At 43.5% G+C, this 23,378-nt stretch overlaps 1 protein-coding gene across 1 annotated transcript in view; it reads left to right on the top strand.

Moving 5' to 3' along the window:
• The window catches only part of sycp2 (synaptonemal complex protein 2), a gene marked incomplete at its 5' end in the record, with an annotated part of 42,820 nt that overhangs the window by 8,163 nt on the left and 11,279 nt on the right, over positions 1-23,378 (top strand). The window contains 20 exons of the mRNA XM_084184363.1: positions 611-685; positions 1,436-1,537; positions 1,825-1,933; positions 4,191-4,348; positions 7,909-7,983; positions 10,781-10,847; positions 11,116-11,167; positions 11,328-11,410; positions 14,231-14,853; positions 15,149-15,288; positions 15,644-15,680; positions 17,949-18,022; positions 18,344-18,389; positions 18,709-18,752; positions 19,077-19,134; positions 19,385-19,550; positions 20,311-20,375; positions 20,652-20,834; positions 21,217-21,391; positions 22,159-22,454. Coding sequence (XP_084040489.1) covers positions 611-685; positions 1,436-1,537; positions 1,825-1,933; positions 4,191-4,348; positions 7,909-7,983; positions 10,781-10,847; positions 11,116-11,167; positions 11,328-11,410; positions 14,231-14,853; positions 15,149-15,288; positions 15,644-15,680; positions 17,949-18,022; positions 18,344-18,389; positions 18,709-18,752; positions 19,077-19,134; positions 19,385-19,550; positions 20,311-20,375; positions 20,652-20,834; positions 21,217-21,391; positions 22,159-22,454 — 2,628 coding nt within the window. The remainder of the gene's footprint in view (positions 1-610; positions 686-1,435; positions 1,538-1,824; positions 1,934-4,190; positions 4,349-7,908; positions 7,984-10,780; positions 10,848-11,115; positions 11,168-11,327; positions 11,411-14,230; positions 14,854-15,148; positions 15,289-15,643; positions 15,681-17,948; positions 18,023-18,343; positions 18,390-18,708; positions 18,753-19,076; positions 19,135-19,384; positions 19,551-20,310; positions 20,376-20,651; positions 20,835-21,216; positions 21,392-22,158; positions 22,455-23,378) is intronic.

Below are 23,378 nucleotides of genomic sequence, written 5' to 3'. Positions count from 1 at the left end.
AGAGTCTTGGTGGTTCCAAACTTCTTCCATGTAAGAATGGTGGAGGCCACTGTGTTCTTGGGGACCTTCAATGCTGCAGACATTTTTTGGTACCCTTCCCCAGATCTGTGCCTCGACACAATCCTGTCTCGGAGCTCTACGGACAATTCCTTCAACCTCATGGCTTGGTTTTTGCTCTGACATGCACTGTCAACTGTGGGACCTTATATAGACAGGTGTGTGCCTTTCCAAATCCAATTAATTGAATTTACCTCATGTGGACTCCAATCAAGTTGTAGAAACATCTCAAGACTGATCAATGGAAACAGGATGCACCTGAGCTGAATTTCTAGTCTCATAGCAAAGGGTCTGAATACTTATGTAAATAAGGTATTTCTGTTTTTTATTTGTAATGAATGTAAAAAAAAATGAAGAAAAAAAACAACTGGTTTCGCTTCGTCATTATGGGGTATTGTGTGTAGATTGAAAAAATGTATTTAATCCATTTTAGAATAAGGCTCTAACGTAACACAATGTGGAAAAAGTCAAGGGGTCTGAATACTTTCCGAATGCACTGTATATCTTGGGGCGATGTACTGATACGAAGGCCTGTTTCCTTGTTTCCTGTCAGTCGTTTGTGGGCAAGAGCAGATCCTCTGTCGTGAAGACCACAGTCAAGATTGTTATGGATGACAACTGCTCCCAGGTAAGCATTGGCATCCTGTGTAGTCTACTCCCTGTTCATCTTGCAATCAGACAGCAATTGTACGGTGAAAAGGCAGAAGAATCTGCACTCTCGGATAGTAGTGATAGTTCATACAGGGTTCTCCCCAAAGACTGTAAGATTGGTGCTGCCCTACCTTGTGGACTGTCTGTACCACTATGTAAAAATAAATAAATATATTAGTTACAAAAAACGAATATATATATATAATTTATATATTTTTTACTTTATTTGTTATCATTTAAGGCCAGGCACCACACCCTAATGGGGTATTTATTTTAGCTCTAGATTGCAGGAAATGGGGCAGTTATAGGTGTTTAGAAACACACAAAAAATGACTTTGGTATTATTGTGTGTAGCTGCGTTTTCTAGCTAACTACCTAGCTAGCCAGCCAGCCTTTCTAGAGAGAGCATTGCATTGTGGGTTTTGTGGTCAATTTGCGCTCTGCAGATTTCCACAACAATTTTCACGTTGCTTCATAACTTACAACTCCAAAATGCAAAAACATTTCACAACATATATTGTTCTCGCATATTTGCATTATTTAACAATGTAAATCATAGGAATTTGTGGTTTTCAGTGGATTATTCCTTTAATATAAAACAGTATTGGTGTTCCAACACACAGCAAATGTCTTCACACCACCACAAATGCCAATGTGTTTGCCCTATGTGATTGCATTGCCTGGGAAATGTTAGGAAGGAGACTGATAGACAGTCATATCCAAACAGGCTCTTGTTCCCGAGAGTCAGATGTCCCCCGATGCTGACGTGGAGAGAGAGAGGGACCGTGTCCCCTGTCTGCTACCCCCTCGTCCCGCTGGGCCTTTACAGGTAAATAATAATAATATAATATGCCATTTAGCAGACGCTTTTATCCAAAGCGACTTACAGTCATGCGTGCATACATTTTTTGTGACTGATAACTAGCTAGTTACTTCCCAGTGGTAATCTGAGTGTGGAGTATTTAATGCCATGTAAAGCTAGGCACAGTGTACTCCTGTAAGTGGACAAAGACCGCAGGACACCAGTTAGTAAATACCATTGGTGGCTTGTGTGATATTCTGAGTATGGTCTTATAATGAAATGCACACATACACACACTGTTCGTGTTATCCCAGATGGTGACTCCAGCCAAGAGGAGGGTGTCAGAGTCCAGCACATTCATCACCAGCAGCGGAGGAGGGAGGGGGACAGGAGCCAGCCCCTTTAGCATTGTTATGGCAGCATGTGGGTACCCTGCAACGTACACTACATGGCCAAATGTATGTGGACACCCCTTCAAATTAGCAGATTCAATTATTTCAGCCACACCCACTGCTGACAGGTGTATAAAACCGAGCACACAGCCATGCTATCTCCATAGACAAACATTGGCAGTAGAATGGCCTGTCATAGGATGCCACCTTTCCAAAAAGTCCTGCCCTGCTAGAGCTGCCCTGGTCAACTGTAAGTGCTGTTATTGTGAAGTGGAAACGTCTAGGAGCAACAACGGCTCAGCCGTGATGTGGAAAGCCACACAAACTCACAGAACAGGACCGTCAAGTGCTGAAGCGCGAAGCGCATAAAAATAATCTGTCCTCAGTTGCAACACTCATTCCCGAGTTCCAAACTGCCTCTGGAGGAAACGTCAGCACAAGAACTGTTCGTCGGGAGCTTCATGAAATGGGTTTCCATGGCAGAGCAGCCGCACACAAGCCTAAGATCACCATGTGCAATGCCAAGCGTCGGCTGGAGTGGTGTAAAGCTTGCCGCCATTGGACTCTGGAGCAGTGGAAACACATTCGTTGGAGTGATGAATCGCGCTTCACCATCTGGCAGTCTGATGGACGAATTGGGGTTTGGCGGATGCCAGGAGAACGCTACCTGCCCGACTGCATAATGCCAACTGTAAAGTTTGGTGGAGGAGGAATAATGGTCTGCGGCTGTTTTTCATGGTTCGGGCTAGGCCCCTTTGTTCCAGTGAAGGGAAATCTTAATGCTACTGCATACAATGACATTCTAGACGATTCTGTGCTTCCAACTTTGTGGCAACAGTTTGAGGACGGCTCTTTCCTCAACCCCATCGAACACCTATGGGATGAATTGGAACGCCGACTGCAAGCCAGGCCTAATCAACCAACGTCAGTGCACGACCTCACTAATGCTCTTGTGGCTGAATGGAAGCAAGTCCCCGCAGCAATGTTCCAACATCTAGTGGAAAGTCTTCCCAGAAGAGTGGAGGCTGTTACAGCAGCAAAGGGGGGACCAACTCCATATAAATGCCCATGATTTTGGAATGAGATGTTCGGCGAGCAGGTGTCCACATACTTTTGGTCATGTAGTGTATATCTGCCTCAACCTAAAGACTGTAGAATAGAGTAGAATGGAACAGTACTTTATTATTTAGTTCTGTTAACCTCTATAGGATCGGTGTCCCGCAAACGGGACGGTTGAGCTAACGTGCGCTAATGTGATTATCATGCCTGTCGTAAGTAACAGCAAACTGTCCAGGACATAGACATGTCTTGTATGGGCAGAAAGCTTAAATTCTTGTTAATCTAACTGCACTGTCCAATTTACAGTAGCTATTACAGTGAAAATATACCATTTTTGAGGACAGTGCACAACAACAAAAAGCTTATCACGGCAACTGGTTTGATACATTCACCTCTGAAGGTAAGTAATGTACTTACATTCAGTAATCTTGCTCTGATTTGTCATCCTAAGGGTCCCAGAGATAAAATGTAGCATAGTTTTGTTTGATGAAATCCATTTTATATATTCAAATGTAGGAACTGGGTTCTACAATTTGAACCCCTGCTGTCTCTTGTTCCACACCCACCCCGCCCTGCCATCTAGATGTGTGAAAGTTAGTGTATAAGCTAATGATCCATCATGTATGACATTCCTGGTAGTGTGTAAACTTACATTTTGTATTACCATATCATTTTTGTATGTTCTATATAGTTATGTACTTGAAAATGTATCAATTGACCAATTCGGCACATTTGGGCAGACTTGATACAAAATAGTCCAGTATTGCAATGCTTCCCTGGATCAATCTGAAACTTTGCACACACACTGCTGCCATCTAGGGGCCAAAATCAAAATTGCGCCTAAACTGCAATATTATATTGTGGCCTTTCTCTTGCATTTCAAAGATGATGGAAAAAAAGAATCATTAGAAAACACATTTTTTGTTTGTATTATCTTTTACCAGATCGGATGTTATATATTCTCCTACATTAATTTCACATTTCCACAAACTTCAAAGTGTTTCCTTTCAAATGGTATCAAGAATATGCATATCCTTGCTTTAGGTCCTGAGCTACAGGCAGTTCGATCTGGGTATGTCATTTTAGGCGAAAATAGAAAAAAAGGGTCCGATCTGTAAGAGGTTAAGCGATTCTTCTTTTTGCTTTCTCTTTGTTGAATGCTGTGTGTGTGTGTGCGTGTCTGTGTGTTTTAACGTTGCTCTTTGATGCATTCCCCTCTCCTACTTTAGCCACTCCCTGGGGCAGCAGGCCCAAAGTGAAGCCGGCTATGGAGCTGGTCAGGTCGTGTGAGAGGCAAGGCCAGTCGGGCCTGGGGGAGCTGAGGACGGCCAAACCCTGCTACAATGCCGCCCCTGGCATTACACTGAGCGACAGCAGGAGGGAGCAGGTGCAGAAGGACTTACTATAGAAATGGAATTACATTTACATTCGTGCAATCATTATATGATATATGCTTTTTATTTATTTTTATTTACTGTACTACTCAGTACTGGCCCAATCCTAACTGGAAATGTGTGTGTGTGTAACTATTTTGTGTAACTGACAATCAATCTCACTGTCAATGGGAGATTTGAGTGAAAATTCCAGATGCACATACAGTGCCTTCGGAAGGTATTCAGAACCCTTAACTTTTTCCACATTTTGTTACGTTACAGCCTTATTCTAAATTTGATTAAATAGTTTTTTCCCCTCATCAATCTACACACAATACCCCATAATGACGAAGCAAAAACAGGTTTTTAGACATTTTGCAAAAATACTGAAATATCACATTTACATAAGTATTCAAACCCTTTACTCAGTACTTTGTTGAAGCACCTTTGGCAGCGATTACAGCATAGAGTCTTCTTGGGTATGACGCTACAAGCTTGGCACACCTGTATTTGGGGAGTTTCTCCAATTTTCAGCAGATCCTCTCAAGCTCTGTCAGGTTGGCAGGGGAGCGTTGCTGCACAGCTATTTTCAGGTCTCTCCAGAGATGTTCGATCGAGTTCAAGTCCTGGCTCTGGCTGGGCCACTCAAGGACATTCAGAGACTTGTCCCGAAGCCACCCCTGCGTTGTCTTGGCTGTGTGCTTAGGGTCATTGTCCTGTTGGAAGGTGAACCTTCGACCAAGTTTGAGTTCTTGAGCGCTCTGGAGCAGGTTTTCATCAAGGATCTCTCTGTACTTTGCTCCGTTCATCTTTGCCTCGATCCTGACTAGTCTCTCAGTCCTTGCCGCTGAAAAACATCCCCACAGCATGATGCTGCCACCACCATGCTTCACCGTAGGCTTGGTGCCAGGTTTCCTCTAGACGTGACGCTTCGCATTTAGGCCAAAGAGTTCAATCTTGGTTTCATCAGACCAGAGAATCTTGTTTCTCATGGTCTGAGAGTCTTTAGGTGCCTTTTGGCAAACTCCCAACGGGCTGTCATGTGCCTTTTACTGAGGAGTGGTTCTGTCTGGCCACTACCATAAAGGTCTGATTGGCGGAGTGCTGCAGAGATAGTTGTCCTTCTGAAAGGTTCTCCCATCTCCACAGAGGAACTCTAGAGCTCTGTCAGAGTGACCATCGGGCTCTTGGTCACCTCCCTGACCAAGGGCCTTCTCCCCCGATTGCTCAGTTTGGCCGGGCGGCCAGCTCTAGGAAGAGTCTTGGTGGTTCCAAACTTCTTCCATTTAAGAATGATGGAGGCCACTGTGTTCGTGGGGACCTTCAATGCTGCAGACATTTTTTGGTACCCTTCCCCAGATTTGTGCCTCGACACAATCCTTTCTAGGAGTTCTACGGACAATTCCTTCGACCTCATGGCTTGGTTTTTGCTCTGACATGCACTGTCAACTGTGGGACCTTATATAGACAGGTGTGTGCCTTTCCAAATCATGTCCAATTAATTGAATTTTTGCTTTGTCATTACGGGGTATTGTGTGTAGATTGCTGAGGATATACAGTGGGGAGAACAAGTATTTGATACACTGCCGATTTTGCAGGTTTTCCTACTTACAAAGCATGTAGAGGTCTGTAAAAAAATGTCATAGGTACACTTAAACTGTGAGAGACGGAATCTAAAACAAAAATCCAGAATATCACATTGTATGATTTTTAAGTAATTCATTTGCATTTTATTGCATGACATAAGTATTTGATCACCTACCAACCAGTAAGAATTCCGGCTCTCACAGACCTGTTAGTTTTTCTTTAAGAAGCCCTCCTGTTCTCCACTCATTACCTGTATTAACTGCACCTGTTTGAACTCGTTACCTGTATAAAAGACACCTGTCCACACACTCAATCAAACAGACTCCAACCTCTCCACAATGGCCAAGACCAGAGAGCTGTGTAAGGACATCAGGGATAAAATTGTAGACCTGCACAAGGCTGGGATGGGCTACAGGACAATAGGCACGCAGCTTGGTGAGAAGGTAACAACTGTTGGCGCAATTATTAGAAAATGGAAGAAGTTCAAGATGAGGGTCAATCACCCTCGGTCTGGGGCTCCATGCAAGATCTCACCTCGTGGGGCATCAATGATCATGAGGAAGGTGAGGGATCAGCCCAGAACTACACGGCAGGACCTGGTGAATGACCTGAAGATAGCTGGGACCACAGTCTCAAAGAAAACCATTAGTAACACACTACGCCGTCATGGATTAAAAGCGCACGCAAGGTCCCCCTGCTCAAGCCAGCGCATGTCCAGGCCCGTCTGAAGTTTGCCAATTACCATCTGGATGATCCAGAGGAGGAATGGGAGAAGGTCATGTGGTCTGATGAGACAAAAATAGAGCTTTTTGGTCTAAACTCCACTCGCCGTGTTTGGAGGAAGAAGAAGGATGAGTACAACCCCAAGAACACCATCCCAACCGTGAAGCATGGAGGTGGAAACATCATTCTTTGGGGATGCTTTTCTGCAAAGGGGACAGGACGACTGCACCGTATTGAGGGGAGGATGGATGGGGCCATGTATCGCGAGATCTTGGCCAACAACCTCCTTCCCTCAGTAAGAGCATTGAAGATGGGTCGTGGCTGGGTCTTCCAGCATGACAACGACCCGAAACACACAGCCAGGGCAACTAAGGAGTGGCTCCGTAAGAAGCATCTCAAGGTCCTTGAGTGGCCAAGCCAGTCTCCAGACCTGAACCCAATAGAAAATCTTTGGAGGGGGCTGAAAGTCCGTATTGCCCAGCGACAGCCCCGAAACCTGAAGGATCTGGAGAAGGTCTGTATGGAGGAGTGGGCCAAAATCCCTGCTGCAGTGTGTGCAAACCTGGTCAAGACCTACAGGAAATGTATGATCTCTGTAATTGCAAACAAAGGTTTCTGTACCAAATATTAAGTTCTGCTTTTCTGATGTATCAAATACTTATGTCATGCAATAAAATGCAAATTAATTACTTAAAAATCATACAATGTGATTTTCTGGATTTTTGTTTTAGATTCCGTCTCTCACAGTTGAAGTGTACCTATAATAAAAATTACAGACCTCTACATGCTTTGTAAGTAGGAAAACCTGCAAAATCGGCAGTGTATCAAATACTTGTTCTCCCCACTGTGTGTGTGTATATATATATATATATATATATATATATATATATATATATTTTAATCAATTTTAGAATAAGGCTGTAACTTCAAGGGGTCTGAATACTTTCCGAAGGCACTGTAGATACTGCAATACTCACTTCGGGACTAATCCTAACTTCCATTTACGTCAGATTTTGACTCAATAATACATCGATGCCAGTGGGAGACTAAGTGAAAATTCAACTTAAGTTGAAGTAAGGATTTGTCCCTTAGAGCAATGCACTTGACAGTAGATGGAAACTAAACCCTCCAGCAGCATAGGCAGCAGCACTGAGGGGCAAATCCTAACTTCAACGCCAATCGAAATATCACTCCCATTGACATCAATGCATGACTGAGTGGAAGTTAGGATTTGCCCCTAAGAGTTTCTTTTTTTTTTTATCAGATGGATGCTCCATCGCAGAGCAAAGCTACCAAGCAGGACACAAGAGCTGGACCTGTGGCAGAGAAATACCGCAGGGTTGGTCTGGTCTTTCTCCTAACTGATAGGAGTGGTAGTACAACAGATAGCAGTTTTTCATTGATAATCGTACTAGTAGCTGTATCAATAGTAGTAGTAAGTAAGTTCTAGGTAGCCTTGTCCCATGCCAGAACAGCCCATAGGACAGGAGCCTATTTGCTGTTTCTGTAGCATGAGGCAGCTTTATGTACAAGTACACGTCCTGGACAGTACACTCCTAATAGTAGTGGTATTGCAATATTCCATCAGTAGTAATAGTAGTAACAATAGTAATATTGGAATAATAATAACACATTTGTAGAAGGGTTTCTGTTAGCCGGCAATTGCTGGCTTTTGGCCCCCAAAAAATAAATGACAAGCCGATGAATATAACTTTTGCCGGCCAAAATGACCTGGAGAAAGAAAATCCCATTGCAAAATAATGCTTTTTATTAATTAATGGAAATACCAGTCGATGGAAATACATTTGACCATCATGCTTATCGGTCTATAAGTTAATTAGCATAATTTAGTGGAATTAAACATGTATCTTATTTATCTAACGCAACTATCACACGCGCACAGCATACAGAGCCTATTTTGAGCGGGATTTCTCCTGCAGCTCCTCAGATGGTTGCCACTGGAGTAAAACATGCTTTTATAAGCCCATTCATTGTGCAACAATTCTAAATGCAATCGTGTGTTAAAAACAGTTTTGGTGCACGATTAAAAAGAGCTGCTATTTTTATTTCTCAACTGGTAATTGAAGTGCCTCCCATTAACCATTCAAGTGCAGGCAACATGCTATCAACGCATCACCCACCACTTTACAATGTGAGCTGGAGGCAGTATGCATTTTGAAAACATACTTAATTGTTTGAAACCTGAACGTTTTAATACATATTATGAGGCATGTCTTACCTTGCTTTGAAGTAGCCTATAGGCAAAATCTGTAACATGGAAACGTGGAGGCAGTTCTTTTTTAAAGACTTCATAGGCTCGGGTGAGTTTCAAGTTTGGGGAAGTTTACAATTTATCCTACAATTTCTACCATTCTGATTTTCGTATGCACATTTTCGTGGAACAGTTTCATTTCAATAATAACGTTTTAGTTTCTGAAATCATTGTTACGTGGTTATCATAAAAATCGGAATCAAAATAATGAAAAGTTAAAAGTCAACTAATGTGAGAACACCAGTCTCTGCAATATGGGCACATTGATACACCGTGATCCGTTGGCGGCTAAAGAAATGAGCGCATGGAACTCCTAGCCTATAGGCCAATGCAGCAGTAGGCCTATAACTTGAATTGCTCTTTCATACCGAGGATTGGTGATTATCAAGGGGGAGATTGTTGGAAATATTTTTCAAATAGATTACTGTGAGAAACTATAGATTTAATATATTTATAATTTGCAATGGATGTAAAAAACTAAAATGTTCCTACATTTCCGTGCAGCAGGCGTGCTCAGGTGCACGTGCTCCCTCAACATTATCAGGACAGAAAAACCACACATGCTCATTGCTTACATGGAGCACTCCAAACAAAAAAAACTAATCTCGTAAATAATGGTTATGAAATAAACCAAAACTTGTTTCTCACAAGTGTAGCAGGTTGTGAACTCTGCAAACAACGTTTACACTCTGAGAATGAGAACGGTAAATGACTGTAATTATGAATACATGCACTAACAGAAATGTATGTAACCAAATGATGGGTACATTTACTTCTGGTGACATGTAATGGGGAATTGATTACAATTTTTTTATCTAAGGGCAAACAATTCACACAATGAAACAATGAATGCGCAAGAATTGGCGGAAGACAGCTGAGCCATTCTGAAGCGAGACTCGCCTATATCTTCACCACACCCCTTCTTCTTGTCTCAACATTTTAAATTATACTCAAGACACATTATCTTCACACGTATTTTAGATGCTTTTCACAGACAGCCACAACTCAATAATCAGCTAGGCCTATTGCCACGCGTGCTGCCCAAATTTTGGGCTTCCCAAATAGGCATAGGCCTAGGAGCTTGTGATTTGGAACAATCCACAGCTGTTTTTTAAAAGAAGCTAATGATCCTTGATTCCTCTGTGGCTAAGTCATGCTTTTTGGTAAAGTATAGACAGGAGTAATTATATCATTTTGGCAAATGTATTTCCATTTTCCTCCCTGTTGGACCCACTGCTATGCCATTTCTCTCCTGTTCTAATGGTTTTCATATCAACTTTCTTTCATTGTCCAGAAGCCAAAGGCACAATCCTAGTCATATTATCAACCCATCCTAGTTGTTGCAACTTTAGATTTCCCCTCTTTCTAAGTTTTTAACAGATTTTAATCTCTCACATATGGAACTGCTATAAGGTGCGCTGTGTAGAATGGTGTTTTCCCATGTGCGCTGTTTAGAATGGTGCTTTCCCGCGAATTGCATTTTAGCAAATGTTTGAAAATGATGTTTTATTGGCTGCTTCATTACATGAGTTGCATGTTCTGTTAAGACGCATTACCATAATCTAAATCAGATTTCTGTCATTCTGAGCACTGTGTTTGGACGCCATAATGAGTTATGCACCCAATGCATATGGGTCCAGTACATTTCTCAAATGGCCGGTAAATTAAAATCTTCCCGGTCACGTTGTCCGGCGCCACATTTACCTAACGGAAACCTTGATTTGTAGCTATGGTCGTAGTAGTAGCATCTGTAGTGGTAATGCTATGGTCTATCATTATTAGTTGTAGCTGACTAACTAGGAGCAGTAGCAGGAGGTGGTGAAGTAGCAGTAGTTTCATTATTGTACCGGTACTCGTCTTGCAGCACATCCCAGTGGACAAAGTGGTGGAGATGGTCCAAACTGACCAGGCGGAGGAAGAGGAGCTTCTTGGTACAGTTTCTCCACACTCTCTTTCTATATATACAATGACTGTGATATGTGGTTGTTCTACCTCAGTTGAATGCACTGACTGTTTAGTCGCTCTGGATAACAGTGTCTGCTTAATGACTAAATGTAATTTAAAATAAAATGTAGACTGGTTGTGACAGTCATTTGGGCATTCACATTTTCAATGTAATGCATCTCCCATAGATGTAACATAAATGTAATGACTGTAAACAGTCTTTAAACCCACCTTTACCCTCATTCCGTCTAAAAGACAGCAGTATTGTCCCTGACTCCCAGCCTACCATGAAAACAGAGAGAACTATGTAAGTACATGGACTTTTATGTCTTTGTCAATCAAATCACAATTTATTTAAAATAAGATTTTGACTCAGACATGTTTACTCAAGGTGGAGCTTTTAGACCACATATCAATGTAACAGTGTGTGTGTGTGTGTGTGTGTGCACCTGTGTGTGTGTGAACAGATTCTCCCACTGGAGGAAAGTGTCTGTGTCTGAGATGCTGCTGCCGGTACAGAGAGGCTTCCAGAAGGCACTGCCCAAACCAGGTAATCTTCCCCAAGTACTTCCTCCTCCCAATCCTCTACAGTATTCTACAATTATTTTCACAATATTTGCAGGACCTACTTAGTTAAAAAGAGTTAGACTTTAAATAAATACTTTTATAATTATAAAAATGTTGGTAGGAATACGGTATGTAACTGAATTTAGATGAGCATTTATGAGTAGGTAGGTAGGTAAACTTTAGTAATCTGCTTACTAAATCCACACTAACCAAAAGACTCATAACACCTGCTGCTTTTACTGAAATGCCTCATAAGAACCATGCATGCACAGGGTCTCCAATAGACCTTATTCACGCTGCGGCCATTGTTGATTGACCGACCATGTTCAGCTTCTGCGGTGATGTTCAAATGTTCTCCTTAAAATGATCACGAGTATTGCATCGTACTGTATGTAGGCTACATCTTTGAAAACATAATGTTTTTACCCAAAGTGGATTTCTGTTTTTTAATTGAAAAGTGTTTATTGTTCTCTTGGGCTTCGTCAGAGCTTTTAAACTAAATTCGAAACCTTTTTTTGATTTCTGCATGTGTCTGCACCGGGGACTCTGGATGTGGCTGCGTTATTGATGTCATGTAAATCAGGCCTTTTGATTTGAACTAGGGCTGGGCGATATCGCCAAAATATCATATCACGGTATTTTAAAAAGAATTGACGGTATTTTATGTTTTTGAATAATAAAGGTTCTACATTTGCTTTATGAGTAGTATGTGACCCTAGGGTGGCAACACATACATTCTATGTGATGTCAATGGGTCTTTCTCCATTCTGATTGTTTTATACTGTTCAATTCAGCTTCAACCCAAAATAATTTTCAGCATTTTCATCAATTTCTGCATTTCCTGCACTAATTTAAGATAATTTCCACACTGCCACGTAAGGTTGCACGATATGGGCAAACAATCTAGGCCTTATTTTAACCAAATGTTGCAATTGCGATTTCACTTGAGATTTAGAGCAAAACACATTGGTGAACTGTTGGAATCATGGAAATAGAATGATTATTCAAATTTTATAGTTGGAATATAATAGTGGACACTTTGAATACAGTTGTTTGACATGACAAAGAATGAAAATGCCAGGGAGGAGTTATTGTGACAGGGTAGGAACCAAAGTGTTGACAAGTGTTTTCTAGGGGACCCTATAGTCTGACTACATTAGGGTTCTTCAATTCCGATTCCTGGAGGGCCGAAACACTTCTGTTTTTTATTTCTACCTGGTAGTTAATTGCACTCACCTGGTGTCCCAGGTCTGAATTAGCCCCTGATTAGAAGGAGAGGATGAAAAACAGAGGTGTTTCGGCCCTCCAGGACCGGAATTGAAGAACCCTGGACTACATTGAATGTTTTCTCTTAGCTACTTCATGTAGCTAACATATTCATGCTTTGTGTATTCCTCTTTGATTTAGAATATACTGTTGCACAAACAATATGCTGATTTAGGTCTACACGATCACTGGTATTATCAGCTAGCCAGCTAGCTAGCGATTAGCATTAGCAGCGAACAAGATTTAGGCTCAACTTGCTAAGAAAAGACAAACTAGCTGTTTGCAGATGTAAGAAACACAAACGAATAGTGTAGTTTTAGAACACCAGTGGATTTATATTAAGAAGCAAAGTGAAAAAAGCATCATTGTCATCAACATTGTTGCATGTGCTGCATTGACCATACAGACTGAACGCAAGTGTCTCGTGGTCGAGGAACAACAAATGCCCTCCTTGAGTGATGGGGCGGGGCTAGGTCTGTGTGGAAAGCGGCATGGAGAGAGAGAGAGAGAGAGCGGAGAGAAATGACTCAAGTAGTGAAATCAACTATAAAAATTGACGTTACATACGCTGTATCCCTTTTAACAAACCAAACATTCAAATACCGTTATAGAAGGTAAAGTAAAAACCCAAACCGGTCCATGCATCAATACCGTTATATCGTAAAATACTGTATACCGCCCAGCCCTAATTTGAACATATGGATTGTTTTAGTTTTGTAGGCTATGCTATGTATTTAATTATTTAATTTATGGATCAAGCCTTCGCAGTCTTTCTGATCTCTTTCCCAATGATCAGTGCTTTAGTTTATTATGTTGCTGTCCAGCGGTTCTGAATTTGCGATGCACCCGACTGCATCATGTTTTTCTGTGCAATAGCCTTTTGATTTGACCATTTGAAAAGTTTTGGTGTGTGTACTAGGCTATTTGATTTAATTTATATATGTTACAACACTTTGGTTTCAGAAATAAATATGTTTAAATGGAACCAAATGATTAGTTTCTGTCTTCAGACCTTTTTAAATAGGATAGATGAGCTATATGGGCTACGGTATAGGTCAAATGTGATAGTCTGCCTATAACCAGCCTGAGTAGGCCTATAACCCCATTCCGATTCTATTCAGAGTTTAGAGAAATTAATCGAATTGGAAATGAGCCATTATCAGGCTGGTTAATGCGATGCATGTCTGTTGAATTTGGAAAAATCCACCCGCACTCGGCCCCGCCCCACCTACTCAGCCAGTCAGGAGCCGCTACTGCATTGTGGCTGTGGCATACTGCATACTTTTTATTAAATGGTACATGCTAAATTGTATGTGACGATGAGTACATAGTATGCAGTTTAAGTATGTAATACGCTAGTATGGGTATTCGGACACAGACAATATTATTCGATTTGGAGAACTCAGAAGAACATTGCCATCTGCCATGGTTTTAAAAGACGACCGTTTATTAGCTACCCGCACTAGCCGTCTATGGTAGAGCGTTCAGCTGTGTATACTTTGAGGTCTTACTGAAAGTGTTTCCCTCCGGTGTCCAGAACCTGAGAACGTAGAGCAACAGGAGCATCCGTCGTCTGCCCAGAGAGGTTCTGGGTTGGTCCCTGGGTCAGCAGTCGGCCACAAGCAGCTCCACACCCAGCTCACCCAGCGCCTGGAGGAGGTCCTCCGCAAGAGGGACCGGGGTACTGGGCCCGAGGAGCGAGCTGGAGCCCAGATCAGAATGCCTGAGGAGCAAGGTGTGGCCCAGGACCGAGGGTCCCGAGAGCAAGCTGGAGCCCAGGGAAGAAGAGGGCCTGAAGAGCGAGATGCAGCCCAGGGAGGAAGAGGGCCTGAGGAGCGAGATGGAGCCCAGGGAAGAAGAGGGCCTGAGGAGCAAGGTGGAGCCCAGGGAGGAAGAGGGCCTGAGGAGCGAGGTGGAGCCCAGGGAGGAAGAGGGCCTGAGGAGCGAGGTGAGCCCACTGGGAGAGGTTCCAAAGAGTTACTGCAGGATGCAGGAAGGCCTGGTCAGACCAAGGGGAAATCTAAGAGCCAGAAGTCTCAGGAAGCTGAAGCCACCCCAGGAAAAGCCCCAGTCAAACCCACCCCAGCTAAAGACCTACAGGAGAGGGCAACACCCAACCCCAAGGTTAAGGCCACCGGGTCAAACTCTAGTAAAGACAAGGTGAGGATATAGAGTGTTAAGAGCAATTGAATAGGAAATTTAGCTTGATGCAAAGCTGTTTGAATACCCCGTCCCAGTCCGAGTTGGAGCTTCCTTATTAAATGGAGGCAATGAACTGTAGCCAACGGGTGGCACCTTGCTCCCTTGCATTTTCACAATGGCACAGTAGTATAACCATTCATAGCACTGTCTATCTATCAGTGTCTCAAATTTAGTAGTAGTAATAGTAGTAGTAAGATTGGAGTTATGATAACAATAAACACCCTTTCTCACGTGTTCCCCTCATCCTCTGCAGAGAGAGGAGGAGGTGACAGGCTCCATGATGAAGTTCATCTCCAGCCACTACGAGAAAAGCACATCCACCACCACTAAATCCCCTGTAGAGTCTGTCCCTCGCTGGCCCCTTCCACCCACCAACAGGTACTGCAGCAACAGGTACTGCAGGAAACAAAACCAAGTGAACATATAACATGGTAGAATGATGTGCAGGAGTTTGGTCTAGCGCAGCGGTTCCCAAACATTTCCTTTCCGGGGACCACCAAATCACTGTCAAAAGCTCTTGAGGACCACCATTCGCAGATTTGTGGAAATCTTTTAATATAAAATATCTTAGCGGTCAAATTTAAGTCAGTTTTATCAGAGAATATAATAAAAGGCCTATTATTACAGATGGATGTTTGTTAAACAATTTGCATTGTGATAAGGACTACACACTCCCTCCCCCAAAGGAGACCGTGGTTCAATCCCTGGCAATGGTGTAATAATTAAAATGGTCTTTCCTTTGTGGTAGATCTGTTTTTGAGAAGAGTTGGTTGCCGCCGTCGATGGTGAGTGCCTGAGGTGTTTTCTGATTGATAAACAGAATAAGTAATATTCCTTTTAATTGTATGAATTTAGGTAGCAGGACATGGTAGCAGACCGAACAGCTACCTCTGGTAAGACGAGGGGTGATGGTGTGTTTCTATTAGTCAATAACAGCTGGTGCGCGATGTCTAATATTAAGGAAGTCTCTAGGTATTGCTTGCCTGAGGTAGATTACCTCATGATAAGCTGTAGACCTAACTACTCGCTCAATAAGGAAGTGGTCAGATGACACGGATGCTATACTACAGGACTGTTTTGCTAGCACAGACTGGAATATGTTCCGTGATTCATCCAATGCCATTGAGGAGTATAGCACCTCAGTCACTGGCTTCATCAATAAGTGCATCGACGTTGTCGTCCCCACAGTGACCATACGTACATATCCCAACCAGAAGCCATGGATTACAGGCAACATCCGCACCGAGCTAAAGGCTAGAGCTGCCCCTTTCAAGGAGCGGGACACTAATCCGGACGCTTATAAGAAATCCCGCTATGCCCTCAGATTAAACATCAAACAGGCAAAGCATCAATACAGGACTAAGATTGAATCCTACTACACCGGCTGACGCTCGTCGGATGTGGCAGGGCTTGCAAACTATTACGGACTACAAAGGGAAACCCAGCCGCAAGCTGCCCAGTGACACAAGCCTACCAGACGGGCTAAATGCCTTTTATGCTCGCTTCGAGGCAAGCAACACTGAAGCATGCAAGAGAGCACCAGCTGTTCCGGACGACTGTGTGATCATGTACTCCGTAGCCGATGTAAGCAAGACCTTTAAACAGATCAACATTCACAAGGCCGTGGGGCCAGACAGATTACCAAGACGTGTACTCAGAGCATGCGCGGACCAACAAGTGTGTTCACTGACATTTTCAACCTCTCCCTGACCAAGTCTGTAATACCTAAATGTTTCAAGCAGACCACCATAGTCCCTGTGCACAAGAACGCGAAGGTAACCTGCCTAAATGACTACCGCCCCATAGCACTCACATCTGTAGCCATGAAGTGCTTTGAAAGGCTGGTCATGGCTCTCATCAACACCATCATCCCGGAAACCCTAGACCCACTCCAATTCACATATCTCCCCAACAGATCCACAGATGACGCAATCTCAATTGCACTCCACACTGCCCTTTCCCACCCGGACAAAAGGAACACCTATGTGAGAATGCTGTTCATTGACTACAGCTCAGCATTCAACACCATGGTGCCCACAAAGCTCATCACTAAGCTAAGGACCCTGGGACTAAACACCTCCCTCTGCAACTGGATCCTGGACTTCCTGACGGACCGCCCCCAGGTGGTAAGGGTAGGCAACAACACATCTGCCACGCTGATTCTCAACACTGGGGCCCCTCAGGGGTGCGTGCTCAGTCCCCTCCTGTACTCCCTGTTCACCCACGACTGCATGGCCAGGCACGACTCCAACACCATCATTAAGTTGGCTGACGACACAACAGTGGTAGGCCTGATTGCCGACAATGATGAGACAGCCTATAGGGAGGAGGTCAGAGACCTGGCGGTGTGGTGCCAGGACAACAACCTCTCCCTCAATGTGAGCAAAACAAAGGAGCTGATCGTGGACTACAGGAAAAGGAGGGCCGAACAGGCCCCCCTAAACATTGACAGGGCTGTAGTGGAGCGGGTCGAGAGTTTCAAGTTCCTTGGTGTCCACATCACCAACAAACTATCATGGTCCCCAGATCCTCAAAAAGTTATACAGCTGCACCATCGAGAGCCAAAAAAATTGTCAAAGACTCCAGTCACCCAAGTCATAGACTATTCTCTCTGCTACCGCACGGCAAGCTGTACCAGAGCTCTAAGTTTAGGTCCAAAAGGCTCCATAACAGCTTCTACCCCCAAGCCATAAGACTGCTGAACAATTAATCAAATGGCCACCCCTGCCTTTGTTTTTACACTGCTGCTGCTCACTGTTTATTATCTATGCATAGTCACTTTACCCCTATGTACAAATTACCTCGACTAACCTGTACCCCCGCACATTGACTTCAGTTAATTTAGTAAATATTTTCTTAACTCTGTTTTTTTTAAATTGCATTGTTGGTTAAGGGCTTGTAAGTCATTATTTCATGGTAAGGTCTACACCTGTTGTTTTCGGCGCATGTGACAAATAAAATTTGATTTGATTTGTAGGATTTGTTAGGGTTGCATAAGACTTGTTTTCCCCACATGCATTCACAATCTAGTGACTGAATTCTCTCCCCCATAGGTGGGAACGGCAAAGGCCCCGGGATATATGAAGTCCTACACTAACTCCAAGAAGCCCTCTGCACATCAACAAGGGTATTGCTTTTTGTCCAGTTTCATTCAAATTCCCCCCATGGTGCAACACAACCAGTGTATCTTATATTTGATAATAACCCATGGCAACTTGTCTGAAAAATGAATTTAGCAAAATCTAAATTTCAGGGATCTGATTAATCAGGAATTTTTATCAGGACATCCTCCATTCAAATATGATAGAAATGGACCTATTCTTTAGACAAAATCCAGATGTTTTATAATTGTTGTATTATCTTGGCCTGATCCCTTCCCTAAAATGTTGATGATTATTTCCTGTTTGTGCATGGTATTGTTGATTTCATCCATTGTTTCTTTGTGTAGAGAGGACGTCTTTGCATTCAAAGCGGACACACCTATTACCACTGGGGTAAATAAATGTACATTTGATCTACGTAAATCCAATTAATGAGTTAGGCCTACTATTTGTTAGCAGACTTAGGTTCAAATACTATGTGAAATAATTTCAGAAACCTAAGCTGTGCTTGATTGAGCTTGCCTGTTGCAATGGAACCAATAGAAAAGTCCCCAAAGTGCAAACACGCCCACCTAGCACTCCAGGCAGGCTAAAGCAAATGCTTGAAGTATTTGAAAGATTTCAAATAGTATTTGAACCCAGGTCTGTTTGCCATTTCTGCCTGTTCTCATGCACCAGTGGATGATGGTTTCTAATTCTTTGCTCTCTTTAGGGGAAGGGGAAAACGTCCTTGGACAGCTCTGACATTGATAGCAGGTAGGAGCCATTTGAAGGCAGTACTCATTTGGTTACATCTGACTGGGACTCTTATCTCAATTCGTCTTTCCTTGATTCCTTGTATCCTCTCTCCTCGCCTCCTTCTCAAAACGCAATGGAGAAGCCGTCCGTGGGGAGGGACCTTGGGGAGCTTCTCTTAAAATATGGTTGAGAAGGAGGCAAGTAGAGAGGATGTGAGGAATCAAGGAATGATGAATTGAGAAAGACCCTGGGTCCCATTTGTGTTATAATATCGCCCTCTAGTGTTGCGGTAAAAATAATCCGTCAAGTCAATGCGTGATTCAGTGCTGTTTTTCTTTCCAGTACTATCCAGAACTCTTGGGTAATCCCCAGCACTGCCAAGAAGGGCCCAGCCGTCAAGGTATGGAGGCAAACACTTTGTAATTGACACAATGTGATGGAGACTGCCTCCTTTTGTGTGTGTGTGTGTGGTTCTCTTACCTCGGTGTGTGAAGGTGTCTGTACTCTTGTCTTGTGTGTGTGTGTGTATATACCTGTCTGTGTGTGTGTGTGTGTGTGAGACTGGGTATGTGCGTATGTGTACATTTGTAAACCTGTGTATGTGTACCCGTGTGTGTGTGAACCTCACTGAGTTGTCTCTACGGTCCCAGGTGGCGGCTCCACGGTGCCACGTGAAGAAGCACCTGTTCAGCGACACAGACACAGACGCCATGATGGAGATCAGCTGGCTCAAAGAGTCCAGCAGGAAGCCTAAGCCCAAAGTGATCGACTACAGCCGTCAGCCCCGGCTCCACAACCCTGCCCCCGACACCACATGTACGCTCACGCCACACCTCACTTAACCTTTCCACACTACTGAGCCAACCCTAACCGAGGCAAGCCAAACTGTACTGGGCTGGCCTGGTTAAGCATCCACCATAGTTGCTGGAACCGTGCTGGAAATTTAAGGACAATGTGAAAATAAAATATCCAAGCCAGCACTGTATGGTTTGGGTTGGTCCTATAGTTTTAATCAGTCTGTGTCTGTCTGTACGAATGCTGTGTTGAGTGAACTCTCTAGTAGAACGTAGCCTACACCTGCATGTTGCACAATAGCATGGAAATGTTTTGAAAACTGTAGAGTGAACTGTAGGCTATGGCTGTGATTCTCTCTCGCTGCCAAAGATGTATTTACTATATTCACCCTATGCAACATTGTTACATTTAATGAGAATGTCTACTACTGTTGTGACAGATCTGATTCTACTGTAGCGATTGGCTATTCCTCATCATTTGGGATGAATTGATTGAACACCATCATTCATCATGTTTTGCTTGTGAGACCTTTAGAATGATTTGCTGTAAGTAGGTGTGATAATCTTGGAAACAACCTTTTGTTGGCAGCTGTATGCTAATAACTTTTTCTCTCTCTCTTTCTCTTCTCTTCTCTTCTCTTCTCTTCTCTTCTCTTCTCTTCTCTTCTCTTCTCTTCTCTTCTCTTCTCTTCTCTTCTCTTCTCTTCTCTTCTCTTCTCTTCTCTTCTCTTCTCTTCTCTTCTCTTCTCTTCTCTTCTCTTCTCTTCTCTTCTCTGTTTTAGATGAGTCCCCAGACTTACCACCTAGCTCACCCAAACATGTGAAGGAGAAAGCCAAGCCAAAGAAGGTGAGACTGACAATCCAATAGTTTTAAATCAGAGGGGGAATCTCAATGAGCATGTGCACACTTCGGGGAGAAGGGATGGGGAATCGGAATCAGCCTTGTACCTTGAAACCTTAGAATCCAAAGTGAGTTCATCGACCTTTCATCCATACTACTGCTCTGTTGCAACCTAGAAATATGATTCCTAAAATGGGCTTCCCCATCCAAATCAATGGAATGTATGGTTGCATCAGTGAGCATTGCCCCAGTCGGCCACAGTGTGTCATGCTTGCCTTTCAGAAGAGACAGAGGGTAAAGGAGAGAAGTGCAGAGCAGAAAGAGAACAGCGGAGCGGCACTGGTGGCGGCAGGGACCAGTCAAGCAGCCAGGAGGCCCCAGAGAGCCGCTGCCACCAACGCCAAGAGCTACAGGGAGCCTGACAGCGCCAGCCAATCAGAGACTGAAGAGACGCCCACTTCTAAGGTCCTGCCTTCCTCCCTCACACATCTGCCCTTTCTTTATGATTAGGTGCTATCACTGATTTAAATAGAATAATTAAATAATGTATTCATTAAATAATATAGGCAATGTATCTCTATGGGCTCTATGAGTTGACTTTATGTTTCTCCTAGCCATATAATTATATTTTGGTTGGTAGCCAATAGTAAAGGTGAAATCAGTTACATTACACTACGTTATATTTTAGTTGTTTAGCTGGCAGACTAAATTCAATCAGATCACAATACATTTAGTTGCGGTGGAGTAAATAATGGATAATTGTTTTTACCACTTTTTACCTGAGCAACTTGGAATAAAAGTAACAACTGTACTAAAAGTATGTTATGGGATTATTTTCTCCCAACAGAAGCGCTCCATCGGATCAGCGGAAAAGAGCGAGAAGGTTTGTCAAGAGGCTGTCGGGGTGAAGAAGAAAAAGACGACCGCCTCGGCCAAGGAACAGACGAGACCGAAAGAGTCTTCTTGGACTGCCCGGCTGGACTCTTTCATTCCTTCCCCTCCTGCCATTGAGAGGATACGAGGTAAGGCAAACCCAGCACACCTACACCAACCAAGGACCAGTTGACCTGTGGATTCTATCCATAGAATGATTCAAATTCTGTGGTTCCGTCTCCAATCTTTGAAAAAATGATCATGTAATTTTTTTGTTGGCACTACGCAATCGCTGGCAAATGTTAACTTTTTCTCCCATTGACATCAATGCATGACTAAGTGAAAATGTGACTTAGTTAGGATTCACCCCTTAGTTATCCCTGGTGCAATCACTCTGTCTAAGAAACCTAAGGGCTTAATTAAATATGTTGCGCTGAAGATTAGCTCTGTAGCGCGATTTACATTTAAAGGTAATTTGCGATTGAGTTGACATATGCAGCGTTTACCGTGAATGCAGTCTCCGCCAACGTGGGAACATTGCCCTTTTAAATTTCTATCCGACAGTAGCGCAGGTCTTCAGTGCTACGGATTGAATCGAACCCTAACTTCAGTGTAGTACAGGGGTATTCAAATCTTACCCTACGAAGTCCGAAGTAATGCTGATTTTCTGTTCTACCTGATAATAAATTGCACCCACCTGGTATCCCAGGTCTAAATCAGTTCCTGATTAGAGGGCAATAATAATAAAAAAGAAGTGGAACTGGCTTCAAGGTCCAGATGTGAATTTGAGGGGTGTAGTAGATATAAAACATATTTACTGTAAGTGGATATGAGGAAAAGTATCTCTGTACTATTGACCTCAAAGACCTTGGCCAGCTGTCTGAGCATCTGTGGTTGTGTTTTGACCCCCATGTAGCTGCATCAGAGAGGTCGCTGGTAGCCTTACCCCGGTCGCCCCTCACCCCGCTGGGCTCCCTGTCCGCCTCCCCTGCCAGCGGCCCCTCTTCACCCCTTGCCCTGGCCCTGGACCTGCCCCCTGAACACCCTCGCAGCAGCACGGGCTTCCAGCCCTCCTCCTTCTACAGCGCCCCTGGGAGGAAGAGCGACCGCAAAGCTAAGGCTCCCTCTCTCCCATCCCTCCCCTCTCTCCCATCCCTTACTCCCACTGGCAAGACTCCTGGCCTCCACGCCCAGAGACCCAGTGCCTTAGAGGTAAGATACAGGACTGATACTGCACCAATGGGCCTTCTGACATCTTTTAAAAAATCATGTAGAAAAATAGTGAAGACATCAAAACTATGAAATAACATATATGGAATCATGTAGTAACCAAAAAAGTGTTATACAAATCAAAATGTATTTTATATTTGAAATTCTTCAAAGTAGCCACCCTTTGCCTTGATGACAGCTTTGTACACTCTGGGCATTCTCTCAACCAGCTTCATGAGGAATGCTTTTCCAACAGTCTTGAAGGAGTTCCCACATATGCTGAGCACTTGTTGGCTGCTTTTCCTTCACTCTGCGGTCCAACTCATCCCAAACCATCTCAATTGGGTTGAGGTCGGGTGATTGTGGAGGCCAGGTCATCTGATGCAGCACTCCATCACTCTCCTTGGTCAAATAGCCCTTACACAGCCTGGAGGTGTGTTTTGGGTCATTGTCCTGTTGAAAAACAAATGATAGTCCCACTAAGCACAAACCAGATGGGATGGCGTAACGCTGCAGAATGCTGTGGTACCCATGCTGGTTAAGTGTGCCTTGAATTCTAAATAAATCACGACAGTGTCACCAGCAAAACACCCCCACACCATCACACCGCCTCCTCCATGCTTCACGGTGGGAACCACACATGCGGAGATCATCCGTTCACCTACTCTGCGTCTCACAAAGACACGGCGGTTGGAACCAAAAATCTCAAATTTGGACTCATCAGACCAAAGGACAGATTTCCACTGGTCTAATGTCCATTGCTTGTGTTTCTTGCCCCAAGCAAATCTCTTCTTCTTATTGGTGTCCTTTAGTAGTGGTTTCTTTGCAGCAATTCGACCATGAAGGCCTGATTCACGCAGTCTCCTCTGAACAGTTGATGTTGAGATGTGTCTGTTACTTGAACTCTGTGAAGCATTTATTTGGGCT

Source organism: Coregonus lavaretus (genome assembly GCF_964263955.1).
Source record: "Coregonus lavaretus genome assembly, chromosome: 20".
NCBI lineage: Eukaryota > Metazoa > Chordata > Actinopteri > Salmoniformes > Salmonidae > Coregonus > Coregonus lavaretus.
Note: the sequence above shows the minus strand (reverse complement) of the source record. Positions and strands in the feature narration are given on the sequence as shown.